At 41.7% G+C, this 14,992-nt stretch overlaps 1 protein-coding gene across 1 annotated transcript in view; it reads left to right on the forward strand.

Moving 5' to 3' along the window:
- AFF4 (ALF transcription elongation factor 4) overlaps positions 1-14,992 on the forward strand; it is an 89,048-nt gene that overhangs the window by 17,598 nt on the left and 56,458 nt on the right. Inside the window, 3 exon segments of the mRNA XM_017871991.1 lie at positions 7,939-8,065; positions 9,845-10,639; positions 12,574-12,618. Of these exon segments, the coding sequence (XP_017727480.1) occupies positions 7,943-8,065; positions 9,845-10,639; positions 12,574-12,618 (963 nt within the window). The 5' untranslated portion in view covers positions 7,939-7,942.

The following is a 14,992-nucleotide window of genomic DNA, read 5'->3' on the forward strand; positions in this document are numbered from 1 at the left end:
TGTGATTTTGTTTTTATCATAGCTATCCTAATGGGTGTGGAGTGATATTGTGGGTTTTTTTCTCATTAAACTTTACTTGTTTATTCTTTTTTTGAGACGGAGTTTTGCTCTTGTTGCCCAGGCTGCAGTGCAGTGGCACAACTTGGCTCACCGCAACCTCCGCCTCCCGGGTTCAAGTGATTCTCCTGTCTCAGCCTCCTGAGTAGCTGGGATTACAGGCATGTGCCACCACGCCTGGCTAATTTTGTATTTTTAGTAGAGACGGGGTTTTTCCACGTTGGTCAGGCTAGTCGCGAACTCCTGACCTCAGGTGATCCGCCCACCTCAGCCTCCCAAAGTGCTAGGATTACAGGCATGAGCCACCGTGCCCAGCCTGTTTATTTTTATTTTTATTTTATTTCATTTTATTTTATTTTGAGATGGAGTCTTGCTCTGTCGCCCAGGCTGGAGTGTAGTGCAGTAGCGCAATCTCGGCTCACTGCAACCTCCCTCCACCTCCTAGGTTCAAGCAATTCTCCTGTCTCAGCCTCCCAAAGTAGCTGGGATTACAGGTGCCTGCCACCATGCCCAGCTAATTTTTGTATTTTTAGTAGAGATGGGGTTTCACCATGTTGGCCAAGCTGGTCTTGAACTCCTGATCTAAGGTGATCCGCCCGCCTTGGCCTTCCGAGTGCTGGGTTTATAGGCATGAGCCACAGCGCCCGGCCTTGCTTGTTTATTTTTAAAACTAGGCAGTCAACTGTGATAGTGAGAAGGGGTCAAAGACTAGAACAAGGAGTTCAGTCTGTAACTTGACTGTGAATAATCAGTTGAGATAACTGACTACCTTGGAACCAGCCTCTCATTAAACTTTGTTTCATGGGTCTCAAAATTCTGAGATGGATTCTTGGTCCTGTTGCTTCCGTTAAACAGTACTAATTTTAAAAACTAGTAATTTAAAACTGCCATGTGAAAAAAACTCAAAGTGGATCACAAAACAGTCATATTTTCCTTCTGAAGGTTTTACCTGCACTGTTATCATTAACCAGTCTCTTACTGTTAAACTTAAATGGCCAATTGAAACAAACAGTTCTGAGACTGTTCTTCTACCATTGATTGAGACTGGGGTGGCAGGTATTAGGGATGATATTCATTTAGTCTTCTGAGCTTTCTGAGCAGACTCGATGATATTGCCAGGTCCAGGAGCCTTCTTGTCCCCTGTTTTTTTTTTTTTTTAATTAAAAAAATTTTTTTTCGAGACAGAGTTTTACTCTTGTTGCCCAGGCTGGAGTGCAATGGTGTGGTTATGGCTCACTGCAACCTCCATCTCCCATGTTCAAGTGATTCTCCTGCCTCAGCCTCTCAAGTAGCTGGGATTACAGGTGCCTGCCACCATACCTGGCTAATTTTTGTATTTTTAATAGAGATGGGGTTTCACTCTGTTGACCAGGCTGGTGTCGAACTCCTGACCTCAGGTTATCTGCCTGCCTCAGCCTCCCAAAGTACTGGGATTACAGGCGTGAGCCACGGCACCTGGCCATTTTTTAATTTTTTGAGAGTCTCACTCTGTCACCTAGGCTGGAGTGCAGTGGTGCTATCTTGGCTTATTTGAACTTCCACGTCTCAGCTCAAGCATTCCCCAGACCTCAGTTTCCTGAGTAGCTGGGACCACAGATGCATGCCACTACACCCAGCTAATTTTTTGTATTTTTGCTAGAGATGGGGTTTCACCATGTTGCCCAGGCAGGTCTCAAACTCCTGAGCTCAAGTGATTCTCCTGCCACAGTTTCCCAAAGTGCTGGGATTACAGGCATGAACCACTGTGCCTGGCCTTATCCTCTGTTTTGATGACACCCACAGCAACTGGCTGTCTTGCATTATGAACAACAAAACAACCCAGAGGAGGATAGTCAGAAGCTCTCAACACGCATGGGCTTGACAGGAACCACATCAAAGATGCGAGTATTACCAGATTTCAAGAATTTAGGGCCATCTTTCAGCTTACCACAATGGCAATCAGTCTTTCCCTTCAGCTCAGGAAACTTGCAGGCAGTGTGAGCCATGTGGCAGTCCATTACAGGAGCATAGCCAGCACTGATTTAGATTGAGTGGTTCAGGATAATCACCTGAGCAGTGAAGCCAGCTGCTTCCATTGGTGGGTCATTTTTCCTGTCACCAGCAACATGGCCATGATGAACATTTTTGACAGATATGTTCTTGATATTGAAGCCCCATTGTTTCCAGGAAAAACTTCACTCAAAGCTTCATGGTATATTGCAACAGATTTGGCTTTAGTTGTAGCATTGACTGGAGCCAAGGTGACCGCTTGGAGAGCGGTCTTTGGAGAGACAGACACAAGGGCTTGTCAGTTAGACAAGTTGGTGGTAGGATGCAATCCAGAGCTTCAAGCAGAGTGTTTACACTAACATTGCCATCTTTATAGGTGACTTTCCATCCCTTGAACCAAGGCATGTTAGCACTTGGCCCCAGCATGTTGCCATCGTTCCAACCAGAAATTGGCACAAATGCTACTGTGTTGGGGTTGTAGCCAACTTTCTTATTGTAAGTGCTGACTTCCTTAACCATTTCCTTGTATCTCTTCTGTCTGTAGGGTGGCTAAGTGGAATCCATTTTGTTAACTCCAACAATTAGCTATTTCACATCCAGTATGTAAGTCAGAAGGAGATGCCAGCTTCAAATTCACCAGCTGCAACAATCAGGGTCACACAGTCAGCCTGAGATGTGCCTGTGATCATGTTTTTTTTAAATGTCTTTGTCTTGGGGCATCAACTAGTTACATAATACTTTCTGGCCTCAAGTTCCCACAGGGAACTATCATCAGTACCACCACCCTCACACTTAGCTTTCAGTTTATCCAAGACCCAGGTGTACTTGAAGGACCCCTTTCCCATCTCAGTAGCCTTGTAGAGACTGGGTCTCATCATGTGGCCCAAGGTGGTCTTGAACTCCTGAACTCAAGGGATCCTCATGCCTCGGCCTCCCACAATGCTGGGATTACAGGCATGAGCCACTGCACCCAGGTGATAAATGGTGTTTTGTCAAGCGGCAGGATTAATAATACCTGACATGGGCCGGGTGCGGTGGCTCACACCTGTAATCCCAGCACTTTGGGAGGCTGAGGCGGGCGGATCACCTGAGGTCGGGAGTTTGAGACTAGCCTGACCAACATGTAGAAACCCTGTCTCTACTTAAAATACAAAATTAGTCTAGCATGGTGGCGCATGCCTGTAATCCGAGCTACTCAGGAGGTTGAGGCAGGAGAATCACTTGAACCCAGGAGGTGAAGGTTGCAGTGAGCCGTGATGGTGCCATTGCACTCCAGCCTGGGCAACAAGAGCGAAACTCCCATCTTGGGGGAAAAAAAAAAAAAAGATCAAAAGGACTGAGTTCAGGGGGCTTCCAGAAAGGTAAGCTAGAACATGTTCATGTGCTGAGAGGGTGGCACACCATTCTCCAAGGGAATTGAAGCTCCTACAACATTGTACATCTCACCTCTGTAACTCTTTATTTTACTGTTTATTTATATCCTTTAAAATAACGTTTGTAAGAGTCCAGTGACCAGGTTTCCATTCATTCTGTGAGCTTCTCTAACAAATTATTAAAACCAAAGGAAGGGATTGCAGAATCCCAATTTTTAGCCAGTTGGTCAGAAGCACAGGTAAAACAACCTGGGACTTGGGATTGACATCAACAGTGGGGGGCAGCCTTAGGGACTGAACCCTCACTCAACCTATGGGGTCTGACATTATCTCCAGGTAGGAGATAGAGGACACCCAGCTGGTATTTTCTGAAGAGTTGATTGCTTACTTTTTCTTTTAATTTGAGATGGAGTCTTGCTCTGTCGCCCAGGCTGGAGTGCACTGGTGGGATCTTGGCTCACTGCAACCTCTGCCTCCCGGGTTCAAGTGATTCTCCTGCCTCAGCCTCCCAAGTAGCTGGGATTAAGGCATGTGCCACCATGCTGTGTCAATTTTTGTATTTTAGTAGAGAAGGGGTTTAGTAGAGGAGGGGTTTCGCCAGCTTGTCTCAAATGCCTGACTTCAGGTAATCTGCCCTCGTTGGTCTCCCAAAGTGCTGGAATTGCAGGCGTGAGCCACTGTGCAATTGCTTACTTGTGTGTGGGATAAAACCCCCACACGTCTGGTGTTAGAAGGATGTTGTTAGAGTATTGTGTGAGAAACTGAGTTTGTTGGCTGAGCACTGTGGCTCACTACCTGTAATCCCAGCACTTTTGGAGGCCAAGGTGGGCAGATCACTTGAGGTCAGGAGTTGGAGACCAGCCTGGGCAACATTGTGAAACCCCGTCTCTACTAAAAATACAAAAAAAAAAAAAAATTAACCAGGTGTGGTGGCGTGTGCCTGTAATTCCAGTTACTTGGGAGGCTGAGGCATGAAAATGATTTGAACTCGAGAGTCAGAGGTTGCAGTGAGCTGAGATTGTGTCACTGCTTTCCAGCCTGGGAGATAGAGCCAGACTCTGTCTCAGAAAAAAAAGGAAACTGAGCTTGTTTATTCCTGTATTCTCAGACCTATAAAATAGTTTTGCCCGTATGACAAAGATATACTTCACATTGACTCATTTAAATTTCATGTTAACATTAGAGTAGTTCAGATTACTGGAATTATTGCTTTTGGAGCAAACTTTATTTCATCTTAGGTGGAGATAGTGATGATAAGAGACACAGGAAGGAAAAAACCCCATATATTTGATACAAAAAGATCAGAAAAAAATAAGAGAATAAGCGCTATAACTGGTATATTAATTTTTTCTTTTCTTGCTTTCTTTTTTTTTTTGAGATGTGGTTTCGTTTTGTCACCCAGGCTGGAGTTCATTGATGCAATCTCAGCTCACTGAGATTGAGGTGGCAACATCTCAGCCACCTCCTGGGTTCAAGCTTTTCTCCTGTGTCAGCCTCCCGAGTAGCTGGGATTACAGGCACCTGCCACCACGCCTGGCTAATTTTTGTATTTTTGGTAGAGTTGGTGTTTCACCATGTTGGCCAGGCTGGTCTTGAATTCTTGACCTCAGGTGATCCGCCTGCCTCGGCCTCCCAAAGTGCTGAGATTACAGGTAGCCAGTTAAAAAAAAAAACAGTTTCTTTGGTGTTGAATTACAGAAATAATTTTATTATGGGAATCACCTATTTTTACAAGAGATATAGAAATATTTCCTGAATGATGATTTTAATGCTGCTCAATCTATAAAATTAAATCATACTTTATTTTTTGTTTTTATTTTTTTGAGATGGAGTCTTGCTGTTGTCACCCAGGCTGGAGTCCAGTGGCACAATCTTGACTCACTGCAGCCTCTGCCTCCCAGGTTCAAGCAATTCTCCTGTCTCAGCCTCCCGAGTAGCTGGGATTACAGGCACCTGCTACCTTGGCAGGCTACTTTTTTGTATTTTGTAGTAGAGATGGGGTTTCACTGTGTTGGCCAGGCTGGTCTTGAACTCCTTACCTCCAGTGATCTGCCCGCCTCGGCCTCTCAAAGTGCTGGGATTACAGTTGTGAGCTACCGCTCCTGGCCTTAAACTATACTTTAAAGAAGTTTTCAGGCTCACGCCTGTAATCCCAGCACTTTGAGAGGCCAAGGCAGGCAGATCACCTGAGGTCAAGAATTTGAGACCAGGAGTTTGGCCAACTTGGTGAAACCCCATCTCTACTACAAATACAAAAATTAGCCGGGCATGGTGGCAGACACCTGTAATCCCAGCTACTCAGGAGGCTGAGGCAGGAGAATTGCTTGAACCCGGGAGGTGGAGGTTGCAGTGAGCTGAGATCGTGTCATTGCACTCCAACCTGGGGGACAAGAGCGAGACTTCGTCTCAAAAAAAAAAAAAAAAAAAAAAAAAAAGTTTTCAGATCTTTCAGGATTAAAATTTAAGGAAATTGGTAGTTAACATACACCTTCGTCTCTCAGGTATGTTGGCAGAACCATAACCCAAGAGGCCTATTTGAAGCATGGTTGTTAGTGATGTAAAACTATTACTTGGTTCAAATGTGATGGAGTATGTTCTTTGGTTTTGTTTTATGAATATTTAAGTTTTGTGGTATTTTTTAAAGAAAGATTGAAATACTTTTTGTGGTTCTGTAGAGTGCTAAGTACTAGCGAAACCAAAGAAATCCTGTTTAAGCTTATTAGAAAATTGTACACATACAAAACAATTTGAAAACATATCTGAAACACTTAGAACATTTTTTTTTTTTTTGGAGACAGAGTCTTGTTCTGTCTCCCAGGCTGGAGTCCAGTGGCGGCACAATCATGGCTCGCTGTAACTTCTGCCTCTCAGGTTCAAGTGATTCTCGCCCCTGAGCCTCCCAAGAAGCTGAGATTACAGGCGTGCGCCACCACACCTGGCTGATTTTTTTTTATTTTTAGTAGAGATGTGGTTTTGTCATGTTGGCTAGGCAGGTCGAGTGATCCTCCCACCTGGGGTCTCTTCTTTTTTTTTTTTTCTAAACTTTAAATTGCTTTTATTGCATGACACTTAGTATGCAAATCAGGAAGTTTTAATTTTAAATGTTTGCTTTCACTAATTCTAACCACTGATTAAAGGCCTCAAAAGTACAGTATTGAGGCAGGCTTGGTGGCTCTCGTGCCTGTAATCCCAGCACTTTGAGAGGCCAAGGCGGGAGGATCACTTGTGGTCAGGAGTTGAGGCCAGCCTGGCCAACATGGTAAAATCCTGTCTCTACTAAAAATAAAAAAATTAGGAGAATGAGGTAGGAAAATCACTTGAACCCGGAAGACATAGGTTGTGGTGAGCTGAGAGATCACACCACTGTTCTCCAGCCTGGATGATAGAGCAAGACTGTGTTCCAAAAAAAAAAAAAAAAGAGTATAATACTGGTTTTGTTACTAATTCTAATTTTATAATTATAGTTTTTGATGAACTTTAATTTTCTGATTAGATTTATGCATTATAGGCCAGAAATGCTTCACACATATAACCTGATTGTTTCCTTCTGGGCTCCAGTGGGACATTTTTTTTTAAAAAAAAAACAAAACCAGGTCTGATTATTTAATCTGTCTCCAGGGAAGAGTTGCAGATTCCCTGGTAATCCCTAGTGCCAGAGTTTGACAGCCTTTATTACCATTGTCTATTTAACCAAAATCCTTGCTGCTATAAATGGGCTGTATTTCTTTTGGTTTGTTCTAGTGAAAATAAGACAAACTGTCATGATTATAGAGATGGGACTTCCATTTTTTCCCCCACTCCAAAGACTTCCTTTTTCAATGCAATTTTAGTTACTGTTAACTAACCCAAGTTAATTTTTGATTAACTTGGAATCAAACCTGGGTTTTGCCATTTACTGAAAACCTGGGTTTTGCCATTTATTGAGGTGTTAATTGAAATATTAATATATTTAGAGCAGAAATGTCATTTTTTAGGGAATCTAGAGCAACAACAAAGCTGAGGTCAAACTACTGTAAGGATGGACACCAAGGAAGCTGTGTTTGGGACAAAAAGAAATCAAGATAAGGTAGATGCAAAGTAGAGAAAAGAACTGGACCCTGGGGGGAAGGGTGGTAGTTGGGAGTGGGTTATATGCTTCTAAGGGCAAAGAATAGGCAGATTTCTGAAGAGCAAGGCCCTAAAGGAAATATTGAGGATTTGTGTTCAAATACTACTTTCCCTCTGAATGTACAAGTTTTTGCTTTTAGCTAACAGAGTACTTCAAACATTGATAAAGTTAAGTGTTTTGTTGGGGTGGGTTCTAATATTCAGGACTAATGTTTCCTTGGAATAGTTGTGGAAGACACTATTGGTATATGTTGATAAAACCGTTACCAAAACCCAGCTTCGGCACTAATGCCTGTTTTTACTTGGAGGTCAAAAGGGAATCTGTGATTGAAGTGTTAAACTGACAAAATCTGTACAGAATATTTAATTTTTCCTTTTATTTTTGTGATACAAAGACTGTTTCTTTTCATAGCAACATGAACCGTGAAGACCGGAATGTGCTGCGTATGAAAGAACGGGAAAGGCGGAATCAGGAAATTCAGCAGGGTGAAGACGCCTTCCCACCTAGCTCTCCTCTTTTTGCAGAGCCATACAAAGTTGTAAGTTGCCCTTCTGTGAATGGTTTTTTCCCATTAGCATGACATTTTTGCTTTTAAAATGTTTCCTACTTAAATGTTTATATTAGAAAAGAATTACTATGAATACTACTTAACTTTTTTTTTTCCTGTCCTTTACATAGAACATACTTTTTTGGGGATAAACTTTTCTTTGGAGTATATTATGCTTACAGAAAAATACACAAAATAGGTATTATGGCTTGAAGAATTTTCACAGCATCAACAGCTTCATACAACTCAGATCAAGAAATAGAACGTTACTAGCACCCTAAAAGTCATCTTCCAAACCACCTCCTATTACTGTCTTGTGTTCTTAAAAATGTGTTCTGAGTTGGCTCATACATTTATCTCTATTTTCCTAGTTGTGCTACTAACTATGGGCGGGTACTTCACCATTCTGAGCCTTGAATTAAATTAGAATTTTGTGATCAGTTTGCACTGTTTGATTTTTCCTAGGTGTTCTTTAAGTGTGATATCAATAAAAAATGAATATTTCGTAGATGCTTTTGTTACTCCTCACTGCCATTTGCTACTTAGTTTACAAAGTTTCAGAGATTATTAGTATGTTTGAATAAATGTGTCTTCAGTATCAGTCTGATTTTTCTATTGTTATAGACAGTCATTTGGGTATCATTTGTTCATTAAATTTTTGTTTCTGCTTCTAACTATAACATTGAATTATAAGGAATATAGTATTTTCATAAACTGCCAAAATATAAGCGTTAGCTAATCTGCTGGCCTATGGAACTTAATTTTATAAAGGCAGATTACTGTTCTTCAAAAGACTTTTTTTTTTTGAGACACAGTGTCGCTCTTTCGTCTAGACTAGAGTGCCATGTCATGATCTCGGCTCGTTGCCACCGCTGACTTCTGGGTTCCAGTGATTCTTCTGCCTCAGCCTCCTGAGTAGCTGGGATTGCAGGCATGCACCACCTTGCCCAGCTAATTTTTTTTTTCGGAGATGGAGTCTTACTGGAGTGCAATGACACAATCTCGGCTCACTGCAACCTCCACTTCCTGGGTTCAAGCAATTCTCCTGCCTCAGCCTCCTGAGTAGCTAGGATTACAGGCATCTGCCACCACGCCTAGCTAAAGTAGAAACAGGGTTTCACCATGTTGGCCAGGCTGGTCTTCAACTCCTGACCTCAGGTGATCTGCCCGCCTTGGCCTCCCAGAGTGCTGGTATTATAGGTGTGAGCCACCATGTCCAGCCACGCCCGGCTAACTTATGTATTTTTGCTAGAAATGGGTTTTCACCATGTTGGCCAGGCTGGTCTGGAACTCCGCTGACATAAGGTGATCTGTCCGCCTCGGCCTCCGAAAGTGCTGGGATTACAGGTGTGAAGCACTGCACCTGGCCCTTCAAAATACTTTGTGAATTTAAAAGACAAGAGTCTTGCTATGTCACCCATGCTGGAGTGCAGTTGCTGTTCACAGGTGAAATCATAGTGCACTGGAGCCTGAAAATCTTGGAATCGAGCAATCCTCCTGCCTCAGCTACACAGGGTAGCTGAAAGTACAGGCACGTGCCACTGCGCTCGGATTATATTTTAGTATGGTTATTTTTAGGCACTTTTCAATGATTTTTTTTTCACTACAGAATGATAAATTTGGAGTATGCTTCAAGGTATTAATGTTAAGATATGAGGTAAAGCCTTCCTTTGAAAAGCCCCTTTCCATTAGAAGTTTGGAAAATTAGTTCAGAAGCATATTTTATTTCTGATTATGCTCATTGTATAATTTTATTTTATTTTTTTGCAGACTAGCAAAGAAGATAAGTTATCAAGTCGTATTCAGAGTATGCTTGGAAACTACGATGAAATGAAGGATTTCATAGGAGACAGATCTATACCAAAGCTTGTTGCAATTCCCAAGCCTACAGTACCACCATCAGCAGATGAAAAATCTAACCCAAATTTCTTTGAACAGAGACATGGAGGCTCTCATCAGAGTAGCAAATGGACTCCAGTAGGACCCGCACCCAGCACTTCTCAGTCTCAGAAACGGTCTTCAGGCTTACAGAGTGGACATAGTAGCCAGCGGACCAGTGCAGGTAGCAGTAGTGGCACTAACAGTAGTGGTCAGAGGCATGACCGTGAGTCATATAACAGTAGTGGGAGCAGTAGCCGGAAAAAAGGCCAGCATGGATCAGAACACTCCAAATCACGTTCTTCCAGCCCTGGAAAACCCCAGGCTGTTTCTTCATTAAGCTCTAGTCATTCCAGGTCTCATGGGAATGATCACCATAGCAAGGAACATCAACGCTCCAAATCACCTCGGGACCCTGATGCAAACTGGGATTCTCCTTCCCGTGTACCTTTTTCAAGTGGGCAGCACTCAAATCAATCTTTCCCACCCTCATTGATGTCAAAGTCCAATTCAATGTTACAGAAACCCACTGCCTATGTGCGGCCCATGGACGGACAGGAGTCCATGGAACCAAAGCTGTCCTCTGAGCACTACAGCAGCCAATCTCATGGCAACAGCATGACTGAGCTGAAGCCCAGCAGCAAAGCACATCTCACCAAGCTGAAAATACCTTCCCAACCGCTGGATGTAAGTCACACATTTAGAGCTTTTAACATTGTGACTATGTGAAGTAATTGACTGATCATGAAATTACGATTGAACTTGAACACTGCTTCTTTGCCTTAATAGTAAGGAATGTAAAAGTTGAAAGATGAAAAAAAATGTAAAGACAGACTTGTGAGTTACTCCTAAGTGGATCCGTAGATCTTTTAACTTGTCCTCTTGGGAAATGGAGAAAATGTCATTCACAGTTTTCAAATATTAAGATGACAAGTCAGTTATAGAATAAAAGAATGACCAATTGATATCTTCAATTTCTGCATTTTGATTTTATAGAACAATATACCTTTGTTGTTTAAAAACAAAATTAACTTTTCTATGCTTACATTGATACTGATGAATGAGATGCAGGTCATGGTGTATGGTTATGATAAATGGGACTTTCGGGTCTGTGGAAATGGTAATGTTGTATACTTTGAATGCTATGATCCTTTTCTCTGGTTATACTTAAAGGATGGAGACAGCTGTTCCAGGTTCATAGTGATGGTTTGAAATTTAAATTGAATTGCTTACCAAAGCCTTCTGGAACATTTCATTGTGAAATAGCTGAAATTAGATCTTTTTTTTCAAGACGGGTATCTCATCATGTTGCCGAGGCTGGTCTGGAACTCCGGGCTTCAAGTGATCCTCTCATCTTGGCCTTCCAAAGTGTTGAGGTTATAGACATGACCATCATGCCTGGCCCAAATTTTCTCTCTCTCTCTGTCTTTTTTTTTTTTTTTTTTTTTTTGAGACGGAGTTTCGCTGTTGTTGCCCAGGCTGGAGTGCAATGGCACGATCTCAGCTCACTGCAACCTCTACCTCCCGGGTTCAAGCAATTCTCCTGCCTCAGCCTCCCGAGTAGCTGGGATTACAGGCATGTGCCACCATGGCCGGCTAATTTTGTATTTTTAGTAGAGATGGGGTTTCACCATGTTAGTCAGGCTGGTCTTGAACTCCTCACCTCACATGATCCGCCTGCTTTGGCCTCCCAAAGTGCTGAGATTACAGGCGTGAACCACCGTGCCCAACCCCAAATTTTATCTTTTCATGTAGTTTGTGCAATAAAAAAAAATTGGAAAACAATGTCAGTAGCCAAAAAATTAACAACTCTTAGCTCAAAAGGGTGGAAGGAAGGAAGAATCCAGGTAATGCAAAATGCTGTTTTGCAAATGTTTAAAACATCTTTCCAGTAGCCTTGGGAAACTCATTTTGAGTGGCATTTGTTATCTAATTACTCCTCTCAAGAGAACAGTAAAATGGTAATTTATTTCTTTAAACAACGTGATCTTTAGAATTTGACTTGAGTTTGGCTCTCTAATTCCTGTTTGTGCCTTAGAATAAGCAATTTGCTTTTTGTGATTTAGAAAGACTATGTAAAATGTCCATGTTCCAGCCTAGTAATCTTTCAGTAATACTTGTTTAACCCATTTATGCTTCGTGTTCCATTATTGGAATGCTAAGCTCGTGGGAGTTACTTATATCCTACTGCTCAAGGTCATCGCCAAGGTCTGATTCTTCACACAAAAAATTTGCAACCCCTGGCATAAATGGGTTAACTTTGTTTATGTGAAATGATGTATCTCAGTATCATGATAGATTTTATATATAGATAAGCTTAAATTTTGGACAAGCTGCACACCTGAAAATTACATTCTAAAATTATTTATAATCTAAAATATAGGATAAAAAACTTAAAACGTTTGAAAACTGTAAAGTTCCCCCAGCTTTGTATAGTTTGGTGATTAAAATTTTCTGGTGCTCGAAAAATTTGTATTTAAGGAAATTAATCCAAAGATTCTAAACAGTATACTGATTTAGAGTAGTGGGGTCATAAATACTTTTAATAATGTTTTTAAGTCTGTGAAGCAAATACTAAAATCTACTAATAAAATCTAATGTGTGCTGCTTTTTCTCTCAAGGCATCAGCTTCTGGTGATGTGAGCTGTGTGGATGAAATCCTAAAAGTAAGTTTTTAAAAAAAATCTTTTCAATCTCTTTAATTTTTTATGCTCTGCCACCCTCTTACCCTCTGTATTTCACAAAGGATCTGAAGCAACAGTTTGCTTATATTTGTAACTTGATTATGTCCATCATAAATAATTTACTATCTTCTTTGTTTACCATTTGCCTTCAAAGAGCTAGTTTTGTTCTTTGTGGGGTTTTTTTGTTGTTGTTTTTGAGATGGAGTCTCACTCTGTCGCCCAGGCTGGAGTGCAATGGTGCGATCTCAGCTCACTGCAACCTCCACCTCCCAGATTCAAGCGATTCTTTCACCTTAGCCTCCTGAGTAGATGGGATTACAGGCGCCCGCCATCATGCCCAGCTAATTTTTGTATTTTTGCGGAGATGGGGTTTCACCATGTTGGCCAGGCTGGCCTGGAACTCCTGAACTCAGGTGATCCACCTGCCTCAGCCTCCCAAAGTGCTGGGATTACAGGTGTGAGTCACCACGCCCAGCCACGTTCTTTTCTTTTAAGTAAAACGGATTTTAATCTTAACACTTACTTTGCCTGGAATATATCAACAAGCCAATTATAACCTTACTTTTTCATGCTTAACTGTTAATAATTTGAAGTGCAAAAAACTCAGTAGTTGTCAGTCAAACCATTATGATCAAAATACCTTGCTTTTGTTCATCTGTACATACTGGTCAAATCTTACAGTAATAGATTTCCTTCCAGTTTTGCACATTTTGGGTTTTTTTTTTTCTTTTTTTTTGATATGGAGTCTCACTCTGTTGCCCAGTCTGGAGTACAGTGGCATGATCTCAGCTCACTGTAACCTCTGCCTCCTGGGTTCAAGTGATTCTTGTGCCTCAGCCTCCTGAGTAGCTGGGATTACAGGCGCCCACCACCATGTCCAGCTAATTTTTGTATTTTTAGTAGAGATGGGGTTTCACCACGTTGTCCAGGCTGGTCTTGAACTTCTGACCTCAAGTTACTTCCCCTCCCCCACCCCCCTGCCCGACCTCCCAGTGTGCTGGGATTATAGCCTGAGCCACTGCACCTGGCTGTTTTACACATTTTTTTTTTTTTTGAACTGGAATTTTACTCCGGCTGGAGTGCAATGGCGTGATCTCGGCCCACTGTAACCTCCACCTCGCAGGTTCAAGTGATTCTCCTGCCTCTGCCTTCTAAGTAGCTGGGATTATAGGCACCCACCACCATGCCTGGCTACTTTTTTTTTTTTTTTTGTAGAGATGAGGTTTCACCATGTTGGCCAGGCTGGTCTGGAACTCCTATCCGCCTGTCTTGGCCTCCCAAAGTGCTGGGATTATAGGCATGAGCCACCATGCGCAGCCAACATTTTGGATATTTAATGAAACGTGTTTAAAATTGACACCTGACCAAAAAGTACATTACTATATTAGAAAAAGAGAAAGTCCAGTGCATTAGTGAATGACAGTGACTACTTTTTGCTTAGTGGAGAAAACTGTGAGTCACATAATTACTTGTATTTTCCTTTTTTTTTTTTTTTTTGTGAGCTCCTGAATTTGTAGTTTATACTTGCATTTCACTGTGAACACCTTTGAAAGACTACCTGCATTGGTTGCTTCCACTCTTTTCTTTCCCATTCCTTCCTTTAGCCCACTGTAATCTCCCTTTTACCTCTGCCATTTTGCAGAACCTGTTTCTCTGTGGTCATTATCTTTCTCCCTCCATCTAGAGGCATCATTTGAGTTCTTTTTTATTCTTTCTGCTATTTATTTTTTCCTTCTGGCAACATTCTTCTTTCCTTGACTGTTTTTTTGCTTCATTGTTTTTGTTTGCCTTCCACCTTTCTTGCCTCTCTTTTTTTGCCCTTTTTGGAACCCTTGTGTCCTCTTATCTCTTAAGTGCAGGTGCATTCTTGTAGCCTCTGCTCTTTCTGCTCTTTGACTTGCCTTTTTCACCATTCTTGGTTTTATCTGTTTGACAGCTGTTTAGTCTTTCTCTCCTGCATTGACCTCCTTTGGGTTTTGGTTTGTCTCTTAATTGCTTCTTAGCTGAGTTTCCATTTGGATTTATTTCTCTTTGCTGCTTCAGACTCAACATGTCTAAAGCCGTACTTATCAGACTTCCTTGGATTAGTAGCACAACACTTTCCCATGCTTGTAAGTGTAGAATCCTAAATATCTCTAATTTCTTCCTCATGTTCTACGTAGTTACAAAACTGGATGTAGACTTTTAAAATTTTTGTTTTTTAAATATCCATTCCTTTCTTCCCATTTCTGCCACCTTGAGCTTCAATAATTATAATACTGAGTCCTCATTCAGCCTTTCTGCCTCCAGAATCTCCCTGCTCATATGTCTTTTGCATTGCTACCTGATTCTTTACTTCAGGCCCTAGTCTTCATAA

This window comes from Rhinopithecus bieti, unplaced genomic scaffold (assembly GCF_001698545.2).
Source record: "Rhinopithecus bieti isolate Rb0 unplaced genomic scaffold, ASM169854v2 scaffold_5889, whole genome shotgun sequence".
Classification (NCBI taxonomy): domain Eukaryota; kingdom Metazoa; phylum Chordata; class Mammalia; order Primates; family Cercopithecidae; genus Rhinopithecus; species Rhinopithecus bieti.